This window comes from Geotrypetes seraphini, chromosome 1 (assembly GCF_902459505.1).
Source record: "Geotrypetes seraphini chromosome 1, aGeoSer1.1, whole genome shotgun sequence".
Classification (NCBI taxonomy): Eukaryota; Metazoa; Chordata; class Amphibia; order Gymnophiona; family Dermophiidae; genus Geotrypetes; species Geotrypetes seraphini.
The window spans coordinates 285,924,621-285,937,653 of record NC_047084.1 but is presented as its reverse complement, the minus strand read 5'-3'; the positions used below and the strand labels follow the sequence as shown (position 1 = coordinate 285,937,653).

Below are 13,033 nucleotides of genomic sequence, written 5' to 3'. Positions count from 1 at the left end.
TTATTCAAATCTTATCGGTCCTAGGCTCCGGTTGTCTTCTGATAACTTGCTTGCCAGGATCTCCTTCTTTCTCCGTGCTAACCATCTATCTTCTGTCTCTGTCCTCCCCTTCTGTTTCCCTTCCCTTCCCCGGAGGTTTGGTATTTTTCCTTTTTTTCGTCTCCATCCACAGATCCACCTTTTCTGAATTACCCTTTCATCCTTCATCTCTCTCTCCTTTCCCACCACCCCAGGGTTCACCATCTCTCCCTTTCTCTTCCCAACTACCCTCCTTTCCAGTATCTCTATCCCCCCCTCCACACAATCCCTTGTGTCCAACTTCTCTCCCTTTTTGTTCCTTCCCTCCCTAAATCCCATTGTCCACCATCTATCTCCCTCTCCTGTTTTTAGATCCTTATTTCTTCTATCCTTCCCCCATCTCCCCTCTCCATGATCTCCCGCAAGTCTATCTCCCCCCTCCATCAAGTTCATTTCTCCCATCTATCTTTTCCCCATCTCTCCTCCAGTCCACCAACTCACCATCTCATCTCTCCCTCCATCTACCTTTTTAAAATTTTTTTATGGCACTCCTAAGCCCCCACCACGACACCCCCCCCACCTTTCCCAAAGAGAGTCCGGAAGAGGTCTACCAGTGGCGGTAGCGATTCACTCCTGCCACTACTCCTAGCGTCTTCTCTCCACTGCGGCCTGCCCTCAGTGAAAACTTCCTGTTTCCGCTTGGGCGGCCGAATGGAGAGAAGACGCCAGGGAGGAGAGGAGAAAGCCTTGCTTGCGGGAAAGAGAGAGCCGTGCTGCCCCGATCTGCACCAGAGATCCGTTCGGGCTTCCCCTCTGCCACTGGAGTCCTTGCTTCGATGTAACTTCCGGTTTTGCAATAAAGGTCATCTTTGACACAACCGGAAGTTGCATCAAACAAAACCTTTCCTGCAGCCACATGCCATTTCAATGCTCCGGCTGCTGGTAGGAAACACATTTAGAAATTGCCTGCCGCAAAGGTAAGGGGCAGAGAGGGAGAAAGGGAGGAAAGGTGGGGTGGAGAAAACCAAACGCTGAGGGGACCTGGGGAAGGTGGGGTGGAGAGGAATAGACGCTGAAGGGATCTGGGGAAGGTGGGCTAGAGAGGAACAGACGCTGAAGGGAACTGGGGTAGGTGGGGTTGAGAGGAACAGACGCTGAAGGGAACTGGGATGGAGAGGAATAGACGCTGAAGGGAACTGGGGCAGGTGGGATGGAGAGGAACAGACGCTGAAGGGAACGGGCGAAGGTGGGGTGGAGAGGAAAAGACGCTGAAGGGAACTGGGGAAGGTGGGGTGGGGAGGAACAGATGCTGAAGGGAAGGTTTGGTGGAGAGAAACAGATGCAGAAGGGAACTGGGGAAGATGGGGTGGAGAGGAACAGATGCTGAAGGGAACTTGGGAAGGTGGAGTGTGGAGGAACAGATGCTGAAGTGAACCGGGGAAGGTGGGGTGGGGCGGAACGGAACAGACACTGAAGGGAAATGGGGAAGAGAGAGATTCCAGACTATGGGGGGGAGAGGAGGGAAGAAGATGGGTGCCAGGCCAACTGCGGGAGGAGGGTGTGAAGGGAGAGGCACAGTAACAGAGCAAATGGAAGACACAGAAAGAAGACACAATGGATGGAAGGAATTGAATGAGAAGATGAAGAAAGCAGAAACCACACAACAAAGGTATAAAAAAATTTCTATTTATTTATTTCCTTTTTTTTTTTTTTGCTTAAAGTTTAGGATAAAGTAGTATATTAGTTGTGTTGATAAAAATTTATAAACAAAGCCCTGCCAGCTGAACATCTCTTTCTCTAGTTTATCAGCCAGAACTTTGATTTATAAGGAAAGAATAAGCTAAATATTGCAGCATTGAGGCTTGTATGGATGCTGTGGGGTCGGGGACGGGGACAAATTTTTTCCCTGTGTCATTCTCTAATTCCTATGAACGTCAAAGCATAGGTATCGGAACAGGGGAGGCCACAGGGGCCATGGCCTCCCCCAAAATTGGCGGTCAGAACAATCACTTACGGCTCTACTCCCCCACCTACCTCTTCCCATCTGCTGTAGTTTTAAATGTTCTGGCAGCCACTGCCCAGTGTCAACAAGCAGGCCTGCCACAGAATCTTTCATTATACAGCAAAAACTGCCTATACGGGAACAGGAAGTTGCTGCAGAAGGTCGTGCCACAGGATCCTGTCGGAGCTAGGGCCGAGTCCGAGCCCCCCACCCAAACAAAAAGCGTTCCGTTGCCGATGCATGGGAGAATTTAGAAACCACTATTGGCGGCTTTGTAAAAAAAAAAAAAAAAAAGCCCCTAAATGTTCTTCCATGATAGGCCGGGTGGGGGCCCCGTTCATTTCTCATGTGTGGTAGCAGATTAGAACAGCCCATTTCTCGATCGTATCCCAAAACACGCAACACTTCAAATTCAGCAAATTTAAAAAAAAAAGGAATAAAAAACATTAAAACTATTAAATTATATAGCGACAAAAAGGCATTCTTGTTTAGTCCCTAAATCGGACTCTTCCCCTCCCCGTACAATCTCTGCCAGACTCGGAAGTTATCGCTACTTCTCTACTGAATCATGTGCTTAAACGGGTAAGCTAACGCATGCAACAAACATTTTTTAAAAAAGGTTTAGTAAATCCACTGAACAGGGGCAGTCCAGCTGTAAAAGCAGTCAGGAGCGCGCAGCGCGTGTACAGTAGAATCCCAACACATAAGTGCTGCGCGCGCGCGCCCAAACCCCTGTAGGCGTGTTTTTTTTTTATTTTTTTTTTCTGGTTTAAATTCTGGATGAACGGGTTAACGTTCCTTAGAAATAACGGTTTAGCAAACCTACAGTTACACGGGTCGCGAAAGTACTCGGCTTGTGGTTGCTTTTCCTCGTTCCCAACCTCAGGTTACATCCTCATAGTATAACCCCCATCTCGTTGCTCTTGTTTATGTAGTTACTCTAGAACCCCATTGTCTCTTTCCCCACCCTCGTTTCCCGTCGCAAACGCCCAGCTGTCCCAGAGTTTCGAGCCAGCTCGCTCCTCCCACACGGACAAGACGCTTCCACTATACTCACTGGAGGAAGGGGAAAGGCAGGCTCTGCAAACTATGCACCAATCTAGACCGTTGACATGCAGCAAATTACTGACTGCTTTTCAATCACGTAGTAAAGCATTTTCCCCAAGAGAAAGTTCTGTGTGGGTTTAATATTGTAGTCATTTTGGGTAGTGTATATGGTGCACCAACCATTGCTTACCTCGGCTAGGTGGTACTTTCGGTTGCCATCCGTGATGGCGTCTTTTCTGTGCTGAATGAACAGAGAAAGTCAAAGAGCCACCGCCTCTGTCTTCTACTCCCAGCTGCAAGGAGGTACAGTGCAATACAGAAAAATAATACAAATAAATGGCATTCTTTCGGCCTCCCTCCTCTCGGAGGGGAAGCACATACCAGAGCTTCACGCCTTTTGTCAGGTAAGCGATGGGATCTTGAGTTCGGGAGGGCAGGGCCGGTGTAAAAGACGGATCTGCACTGTGACTTCACTTGGGGGGGATGTCTGTAGCTTCTGAAGGGGATGCAATTCTTTCTCTGATCCAAATGATTACTTATTCTGGTCCCCACAAACGAATGCATTATTTTATTACCTTTTCGCAGCCTATTGAAACTGACAGAGAGTGGTTGTGCAAAAAAACATAAGCTTTTAAAAAGTAGGCAGGGGATGGCATTCTTTGGAGACATATATTTTTGCTGTTAAGAGCCCCCAGGAGTGGGGTAGGGAGTAGCTGATTTCTGCCCGGTACCTCTTATTTTTTTGATATATATATATAAATTTATTTATTTTTTTTTGGGGGGGGGGAGGGTGCCAAGGCTGTAAACTTCAAACGTGATTTTTTAAAGTCAGTTATCTATCAGGATTCTCACTAAGAAGCAACGGTCCGACCACCGTGATACTGGGAAAAAAAGACTGAGAATGCCTTAAACTTGATCTTTCTTTTTATCCGGGGCACGGAGCATTGATCAGAGAAACCGTCCTTTCGTAGCGATCCGTACTATTTATTTGATGTCTGTTTAAGACATAGTGGAAATATATTCAGTTGATCTGTAACTTTAATTCTTGACGTTCTTTGGGTGTTTTAGGAATAGGTGAATAACTAAATTAAGATGCTTGTCTGTTATGTTTATTGGTTCCAAAAGAGATGAGGGACATTAATGAGCCGTGTCAGCGCCTTTGGCCCGAGATCTGCAGTACGTCATGCAGATCTGTGAACATGGGATTTACTCTTTATTAGCTCAAAAATACATCACCAGTGGAGAAGAAAGGGGTGCCAAGCAGATTTCATTTATAGTTCATTTTCAGCAACGGGCATAATTTTCATTACTGTACATTAATTTTTTTTTAATGTAGAGGGCTCAGATTTCAAATATTAAGTTGTGATCAATTTTGCATTAAGTGAATAGGCAAGGTTTATCTCATTTTCTTTGCTCTATAACTGATGTTATTATATTTTTAAAGTATTAGACATGTAGTAGGTGCTTATTATAGTCATGCAGTGGGAAAATACTGTCATCTATGCTGTGATAATGAGACACTAGAATAGCAGCTTTGTTTTGAGGATAGTCAGTGTGTAGATAGGTAAACAAAGCAATATGCCTTCTTCTTTAGATACTTCAAAGCGGGTGTGTTGTAAGTTCAATGATGAGGTGTGTTAAAGGAATATTTATTTTGTCTGTTCGTTAAAGTACACATGTTGAAATAAGTTATTTGTAGCATAGTTCACTGTAAGCATATTTTGTCATCTCAGAGGTCACTGCAAATAGTACACATTACCATTGTATGTTTGCAACCCCTGCCAGCAAAAAGAAAGAAAAATAGAATTTTTGTGGCTTGCTAAAGATTATTTTCATATTTGCTATTAAAAAAATCAGCTTGTGTTTATTCAGTCCTTGCTTAAGAGTTCCTGTAAAAGAAAAGGTCATTGTTTTGATGATCCTGATGTTTTATTTCTGCTCAAAAGGATGCCTTCTGGAGCTTCCTTACATTAGAAGATGCTCTCTCAGTATTACAATACAATATAGTACAAGCTCTTATATACTGCTTTTTTATTTATTTACTTACCCAAATGAATTGGTTCAATGTGGAGTACAAAAATAAAAGCTAGTATAAACACTAGGATTTAAAAATAATAGGATTTACAACAGAGATAATATACCTGGATAATCAAGATATTTGAGAGAGAAATCTTAATTTGTTTTCTGCTTAATTTTTACTGGATGTGAGTTCCAGTTAATAGCAGCCTTTAGAGAAATGCTAAAGAATGTGTTTTCTTTATTTGTTTCACTGATGGAAAAACATAGGACTGGGTTAAGAAGTGCTGTTCTGAGGCACACCTAGTCCCATCACGTTTTCAGGATGCATGCACTGCTTCCTTGCTATGTAAATTTATCTCATGCATATTTATTGTGGATATCCTGAAACCTGTGATGGATCTGGGTTGAGAAGCCCTGATTTAGGGCTGACTTTGGTGTTGTAAGCGCTTCATAGAGGTAGAAAATTCTAATAAATGTTCTATATCAGGGATCTCAAAGTCCCTCCTTGAGGGCCGCAATCCAGTTGGGTTTTCAGGATTTCCCCAATGAATATGCATTGAAAGCAGTTCATGCACATAGATCTCATGCATATTCATTGGGGAAATCCTGAAAACCCGACTGGATTGCGGCCCTCAAGGAGGGACTTTGAGACCCCTGTTCTATATAGTCCAGTGCTAATACATATTAAAAAAAACCCAAAAGACTGTAACTTAAATACTGATTGGGTCTTCATAAGAAATCAAATGTAAATTGAGCATTAAAGGAACAATTTTGCCATATTTTCTTTTCCTTAAATCAGACGAATAGCAGGAGGTGGTGTGGTTCTATTTTTTAAAGAATGGATGAAGTTTAAAAGAGTGGATGTGATTATGGATGACTGTTGTGAGGGAACTGTGCTTACGAATAATAACCTTTGTGCTAGGGGTAGTTTATATACCACCCTCTATCGGCCTCTTTTACAAAGCCGCGCTAGCGGCTGCTGCGTGGCAACAGCCCCGAAGCCCTTTAAATCTCTATGGGTTTCGGGGCCGTAAGCGCGCCTTTGTAAAAGAGGCCGTATGTTTCTAAAAGATTGTTCAGTTATTTTTGAATTTATAATGAATCTATGGCAAATTAGCACAATATAATGCTTTGTAACTTCAGGATGTGCAAGCATGTTCACCTTTGGCTGTTTTGACCGAGAACTGGAACAAGGTGTTCTGTTGACTTGAAAATCAGCAATATTCTTAGAATCAGGTAATCCACTAGTCAGAGGGAGAGAAGTAGCAGTTAACTGTGTAGAATTACTGTCAATGACATTTTCTGCCTCTACTTTGGCTGGAAACTTACTAAATTTTTCTTCTCGTCTTATCTTTCTATCCTCCTTCTTCTTTGCAAGTACAATGTCACTGCCGGCCATGCTGCATGATGAAACATCTTGCCTCTACATGATTAGAAATTGTCTGTCTTTGATTTTCATTGTAACTAATCATTGGTAGCAACATATAGGAAAGACGTTCTTTGAAGGCTTCTTGATTGATCAGATGGTGTTTGTTGCATCTGTGCCGGTACTTTTTTAACTTCTCATAATTCATCATAAAGTTTCATCAATATACAAATCCCTGGGTCTATTCACTGATGTGGTATTCTTGCATGCAGCCAAATTTCCAAGAATTTGAATGTGGCTCTTTCAAAGCAGCCTTCCTTGTCATCAACAGCAGATGAATCCAGGGACTAGTGGAATTACATCCATCAACCAGCAGGGGGAGATAGAGAGCACTGAATTGACCTCGGGTATATCTTGGATGCACATCCTCCTGGCCATCTCCAGCAGGTGATGGATGGGTTTCTCACAGCTCCGGGTTTCTCACAGCTCCTGGTTTCTGCAGTGGATTTTAGCCAGGCTTGGCTGCAGCTACCAGCACCTGTTTCCTGGATCTGAAAAATGGCTGCTGTCGTTCTGGTTCCTGGTTTCAACTCCTGAGGACGGAAGGCTGTTTGCTCCTGTTGCTGTGGCTTCAGTAGAGCCTAGGGGTGTTGGCCATTCTGAGCCAACTTTAGGGGCAACACCTGGGCCCACCCAGGTCCCAGCCGGTAGAGAGAAGAAGAAGAAGAAGCTGATGTGGTTGGAGGGTCCTTTCCCATAAGAAGAAAAGCCCGACCACTGGTGCCGGCACAGTTCCCTGTGTGCAGCAGCACTAACACTTCTCCCTTTGCCTTCTGGTAGTGCAGGATAATGTGAGTGTTTGGCTTAGGCCTCAGTAGAGAGAAATGTTCCTGTGGCTTAGACCTCGGTAGAGAGAAATGTTCCTGTGGCTTAGGCCTCGGTAGAGAGAAATGTTCCTGTGCATGTTCCTGGGGCTTTAGGCCTCAGTTGAGAAATGTTCCTGTGCAGGTTCTTGGGGCTTAGGCCTCAGAGGTACGATATTCCTATGGCTTCGGCCTCAGTGGTAAGATATTCCTGTGACTTAGGCCTCAGCAAGAAAAATATTCCTGCGGCCGAGGCCTCAATTAACACGATATTCCTGCAGCTTAAGGATGAAACGTGTTCCTTTGGCTTGGGCCTCAGTAGAGGAAGATTCCTGTGGCTCAGTTGAGGCCTCAGTTGAGAATTATTCCTGTGGCTTAGGCCTCAGAGGTGAGTTCTTCCGGTGGCCTAGGCCTCAGAGGTGATGTCTGCCTGTGGCTTAGGCCTCTGAAGTGAAGTATGCCTGTGGCTGAGGCCACTGATGAGTAATATTATTGTGCCTTAGACCTTGGAGGTGAGTTCTTCCTGTGGCTTAGGTGTCGGAGGTGAGATCGTTTTTTGGCTTAAACCGCAGAAGAGTGAGTTTCATGTGGCTCAGGCCTCAGTGAAGAAAATTTCCTGGGGTTTAGGCCTCAGATGGGACATGCTCCTGTGACTTGGTCCTCAGTTCAGCAATTTTCCTGTGGCTTAGACCTCAGTTGAGTAAGATTCCTGGGGGCTCAGGCCTCAGTGGAAGGAAGATTCCTGGAGCTCCAGCCTTGGGGGAAGTAGGTTTTCTGGGGCTTAGGCCTCAAGTCAAGACATATTCCTGGGGCACAGGCCTCAGATGAGAGAGGCTCCTGTGACATGGACCTCAGTTGAGAAATTTTCCTGTGGCTCAGGCTTCACTGCAGAATATTCCTGTGGCTCAGGCCGCAGTGGAAGGCCTATTCCTGTGGCTCAGGCCGCAGTGAAAGGCCTATTCCTGGGGCTCAGGCTGCAGTAGAAGGCCGATTCCTGGGGCTCAGGCTTCGGTGGAGAAAGATTCCCGATGAGTATTTTTACTCCTTTCCCGTGTAGGGAAGCGGAAGCTGCTTCAGCTATAGTAGCAGACGCCCACGGGTTTGCAGCCAGGTTGGGCAGCAGCGGGTGGTAAGAGGCCCTAAGGGTGGTCGCTTGAGGCCCTTCCCTCCCTCCATGGATCAGGGGTCACTGCAGTTGCAGCTGCTGTCGCCGCCGCTGTCTGTATTTCTACTCTCAGAGGAGGGACGCCACTTCTGGCAGTACTGCCTTTGCCACCGCTAACTGGCCAACCCTAGTTGCTGCCACACGGGCAGTGGGTTGGCCTTGGCTGGGGAGCCATTTCACTTGCGGCCTGGTGTACATTGTTTTGTCCCAGCCGGATGGCAATTAAGCTATGGCTAGGTTGATTGTGGGCTAGTTTCTAGCTCTCGCTATTGCTGAGTTATTCTTTCCATTCCTTCTGGGTTCATTCATGTGGAGGAATGGACTGACGGTTGAATAAGCTACCTCAGTGTCTGAGGCTGTTACTGTTTCTCCTTGGGATGCTGGGTACAGAGTAGTGTCTGGTTACAAGGGGATGCCTTGCCTCTCCTCTGGCATTATTCTTGACGGTTCATAGTCTTAAGCGTGCGAGACAAATGCGCGCCGACTAATGAGCACCGACAATTCAGCGCAAGATTTCATCGCGCCGCAGGAAAACCTTTTAAAGGGCTCCGACAGGGGGTGTTGGTGGGGAACCCCCCACTTTACTTAATTGTGATCGCTCTGGCGTTGGGAGGGGGGGTTGAGGGTTGTAACCCCACATTATACTGGAAACTTAACTTTTTCCTTTTTTTTTAGGGAAAAAGTTAAGTTTTCAGTATAATGTGGGGGTTACAACCTCCACACCCCACCAACATGGCAGCGCAATCCCTATTAAGTAGAGTGGGGGGTTCCCCCCCACAGCCCCCATCAGAACTCTTTAAAAGAAGGTTTTCCTGTGGCGCGCTGAAGTCTTTGTGCTGAATTGTCGGCGCTCGTTTGTTGGCGCGTGTTTGTCCTCGCGCGCTTTTGTCCCGTCACCATTCTTGACTTGAGTCAACAGTGTGGCCTCCTGTGTCCTAGGGGCTTGGTATTTGAGAGGGCTTCAGTCAGATGGGGAATCTTCATTTGTCACGAGTCCAGGCTGGCTGTCCTAGAACCTTCCGAGGGAAGTAGGTCTGGTTTGTGACGAGGCTCATTGGGTTTGCCATCAGCCAAGGACCATTGCCAGACATTTTGGTTGCATTCCACAGGCGGTTAATTGAAGCCTGGCGATGGCATTAACAGGCTGCTTTGCACTCATACTATTCGTGGAGGGACATTGTAGCTGGGGTTTTCTGCAGCATGATGCTCTTAGGCAAGGATTGCTCCTGCTCACATGGGCTAGAAGGGTTACCCTCTTTATGCTCATAGGATATGTACTCTCTGGGTGTTGTATCTCCTTAGACATGTGTTGTGGGGCAGGTTTTCAGTTCACTTGTTTATTTCCCACTAGTCTCTGGATTCATCTGCTGTTGATGACAAGGAAGGTAAAATTATGTCCTTACCTGATAGTTTTCTTTCCTTTAGTCACAACAGATGAATCCAGAGCCCCACCCTGGTGCGGGGTTTTGGAGCGGTTTGGGTTTGCCTTTAGACTGAAGTTGCAGTCTCGATTTTGATGTATCATTGATTTGGGTAGCGCATGTGACGGAAGAAGTTCCATAGGTGTCCTATGTCTCATATGTTTAATGCGGTTGATGTAATTTATGTGATTTACTTTTATATTATTTATTTCAACTGCTTTGAGAAGACCTATACTGATTGGCCAGAAGGATGTGCATCCAAGATATACCCGAGGTCAATTCAGTGCTCTCTATCTTCCCCTGCTGGTTGATGGACGTAATCCCACTAGTCTCTGGATTCATCTGCTATGACTAAAGGAAAGAAAATTATCAAGTAAGGACACAATTTTACCTTTTAGTCTGTCAGTGTATAAGTACATCATTGATCGACGAACATCCCCATTGGTTGGAAGTTCATCAGTGCCCTTCCCTAGCAGTCATACTTCAGCATGCTTCTAGTCTTTGACATTCTTATTTTTTAGTTTTTATCCTAAAATGTGACATCAACTCGGTTTCCAACTGCCTATTTATCACTATACTACTGTTGTCAATAACAGCTTCAAAGAATAGCTATTTGGAATCCAGCCAATATTAAGTAAGTTAAGAATTTCTAACCACATTATCACATTCTTATGAATAGCCAGACGCTTTATGAGGATATTGTAGCACTTGAAGTTCCTTCCTAAAGTTGTGATGGAGTTCCATCTTAACCAGTTAATTATTCTGCCAATATTTTTTTGTAAAATCTCACACATCCTTGCAAAGTGACCTGCATATTTTGGACAGTCCACCCAGCTTTCTGTTTTATTTGACACAAACTGGTTGGGGGTAGCTATTGACAAACACACAGTTTCTAATTGGCGCTAGCAGATTGCATCTCCTTCACCTATGCCCAGTTAGGTTGACTTTTGGGAGTAATGTCAAAGCTCATAATATCAGAGCCATGGCATTATTGGTAGTCCATTTGAGATCAGCCTCCATAGAGGAGATAAGCAAGGATGTGACATGGTCATCTGTCTACACATTCAAATCCCAGTACTGCCTAGAGCAGAATTCCCAACTTGATAGCTGGTTCGGTCAGACAGTCCTGAAGAATTTGTTCCTTGTCTAGAATCCAACTCCCACCCTGGCTCTTCTTTTATTCTGTTCCAGGCTGCACCTTCACGTTAGCATGATTTATTTCTTAGGGTAAAGGCTATACAGGCCTCGACATTTCGAGTCCCTATTGTCCTAGCCTTGTTTTTTTTGGTGAGCCTGGTAGCTAGGGATTCCCAGCTGTGAGACTATGAAAGCCTGCTTGTCCATAGACTTCATCCACTTTTCCTGCAATAACTATATTAAAAAATAAAAATTTGTTGAAAACTCATTTTTCCTACTGAGGTAGACAAATATTGAACACCCCTCATAAATCATGGGAAAGGAGGGGAGGATTCATGCGGAGTAATACCAATACAAATGTGCTTTTTTAATATTCTGCAAAATTCAATAAAATTCTATGCGGATAATGATTTTATAAAGAGAACTAGATGATGGAGAAAAACATCAATCAATAAAAAATAACACTTTAATTATTCACAGTTCAATTAAATATTCATTAAAAAGTTTTTGAAAAATGCAGCCTTCAGTTGTTTTTTGAACTGTAGCGACATCCAGGTATCTTGCTATTATAAACAGTGAATGTTGAACTGTTTGTACATCTGATAACAACAACATACCTGCTAGATACCAAGGAGTAAAAAACAGAGAATATATTGTCAGTAAGAGTGGAAAGACCTCCAACCCCTGGAAAGCCTTCTGTGGTGTGCCACAAGGCTCCCCACTCTCCCCCATCCTATTCAGTCTCTTCATGAGCTCTCTGGGTAACATCAAATTTGAAGACAAAATCATAATGTCATACGCAGATGATATTTTTCTCCTTATTCCCATAACCAAAAATCAATCGGACTTACCCAACAAAATCTCACACAATATAGAAAAAAAATCCAAAATTGGACAACAACCAACAAACTGAAGCTAAACACAACTAAAACCAAAGTTCTATACTTCCACATGGCCCAGCAAATGGCACCTACAAGCATCACCCTTCAATCAGGCAAAACCCTCACCATAGATGAGTCCTCCAAAATCCTAGGTTGTATACTGGACTCCACTCTAACCATGGAACCCCAAATATCTAGTCTCAGAAAGAAATCCCTCTACACCAGTGGTCTCAAACTTGCGGCCCGCCAGATACTACTTTGAGACCCTCGGTATGTTTATCATAATCACAAAAGTAAAATAAAACAGTTTCTTGATCATAGGTCTCATTAGCTATAAATTACAATATTATTATTAAGACTTAGCCAAAAGGAAAGATTTATTAAATATATAGAGTTTTTACCTCATGCAAAATTGTCATTAACTATTTTTTCTGTGGCCCTCCAAGAACCTACAAATCCAAAACGTGGCCCTGCAAAGACTTTGAGTTTGAGACCACTGCTCTACACCCTGAGACAATTAAGACTAATCAGACCTTACTTTCACCAATACCTCTTTCCTTAGCAACAGCAGCAGATAAATCCAGAGACCAATGGGATAGCACACATCTACTATCTCTTTGCCTTAATCGTACAACTGATGATCCTACCACAACTGGACTACTGTAACTCCATCTACAGGGGAATCAACACTGCTCTAATTCACAAACTGCAACTCATCCAAAACCCTTATCTTCAACCAGAGAAAATACGACTTCAAGTCACAACCTTCATCAAACAAATGCACTGGCTACCCATCCCATCACGAATAACATTCAAAATATCTTGCATCATTCACCGCATACTTTATGGTAACTCTGCGGCCCCACTCATCCAGCTCTTCTCAATAGCATGGTCTAATTCCCGCAGAACCCTCAACCAGATACTACTAAATCTCCCATCCACTAAAGATCTTCACTATAAACGTGTTTTCCACTCCATGCTTACCTTCCTCGGAGTCAAAACTTGGAATGGCTTTACAGAAAAGACCAGAACTGAACCTTGCCACATCATCTTCCGAAGAAAACTGAAAACCCATCTGTTCGATACATAATCTCTTTACCCTCTCTTTTCTCCC

General features: G+C 44.2%; 1 protein-coding gene across 2 annotated transcripts in view; it reads left to right on the top strand.

The window, feature by feature from the left end:
• Nucleotides 1-1,980: 1,980 nt before the first annotated feature.
• C1H20orf194 (chromosome 1 C20orf194 homolog) overlaps nucleotides 1,981-13,033 on the top strand; it is a 308,395-nt gene continuing 297,342 nt past the window's right edge. The window contains exon 1 of one of the 2 annotated variants that reach the window (XM_033953173.1): nucleotides 1,981-2,602. In XM_033953173.1, coding sequence (XP_033809064.1) covers nucleotides 2,589-2,602 — 14 coding nt within the window. In that variant the 5' untranslated portion in view covers nucleotides 1,981-2,588. Of the gene's footprint in view, nucleotides 3,472-13,033 lie in introns of both variants that reach the window. The other variant, XM_033953162.1, reaches the window with a different exon arrangement.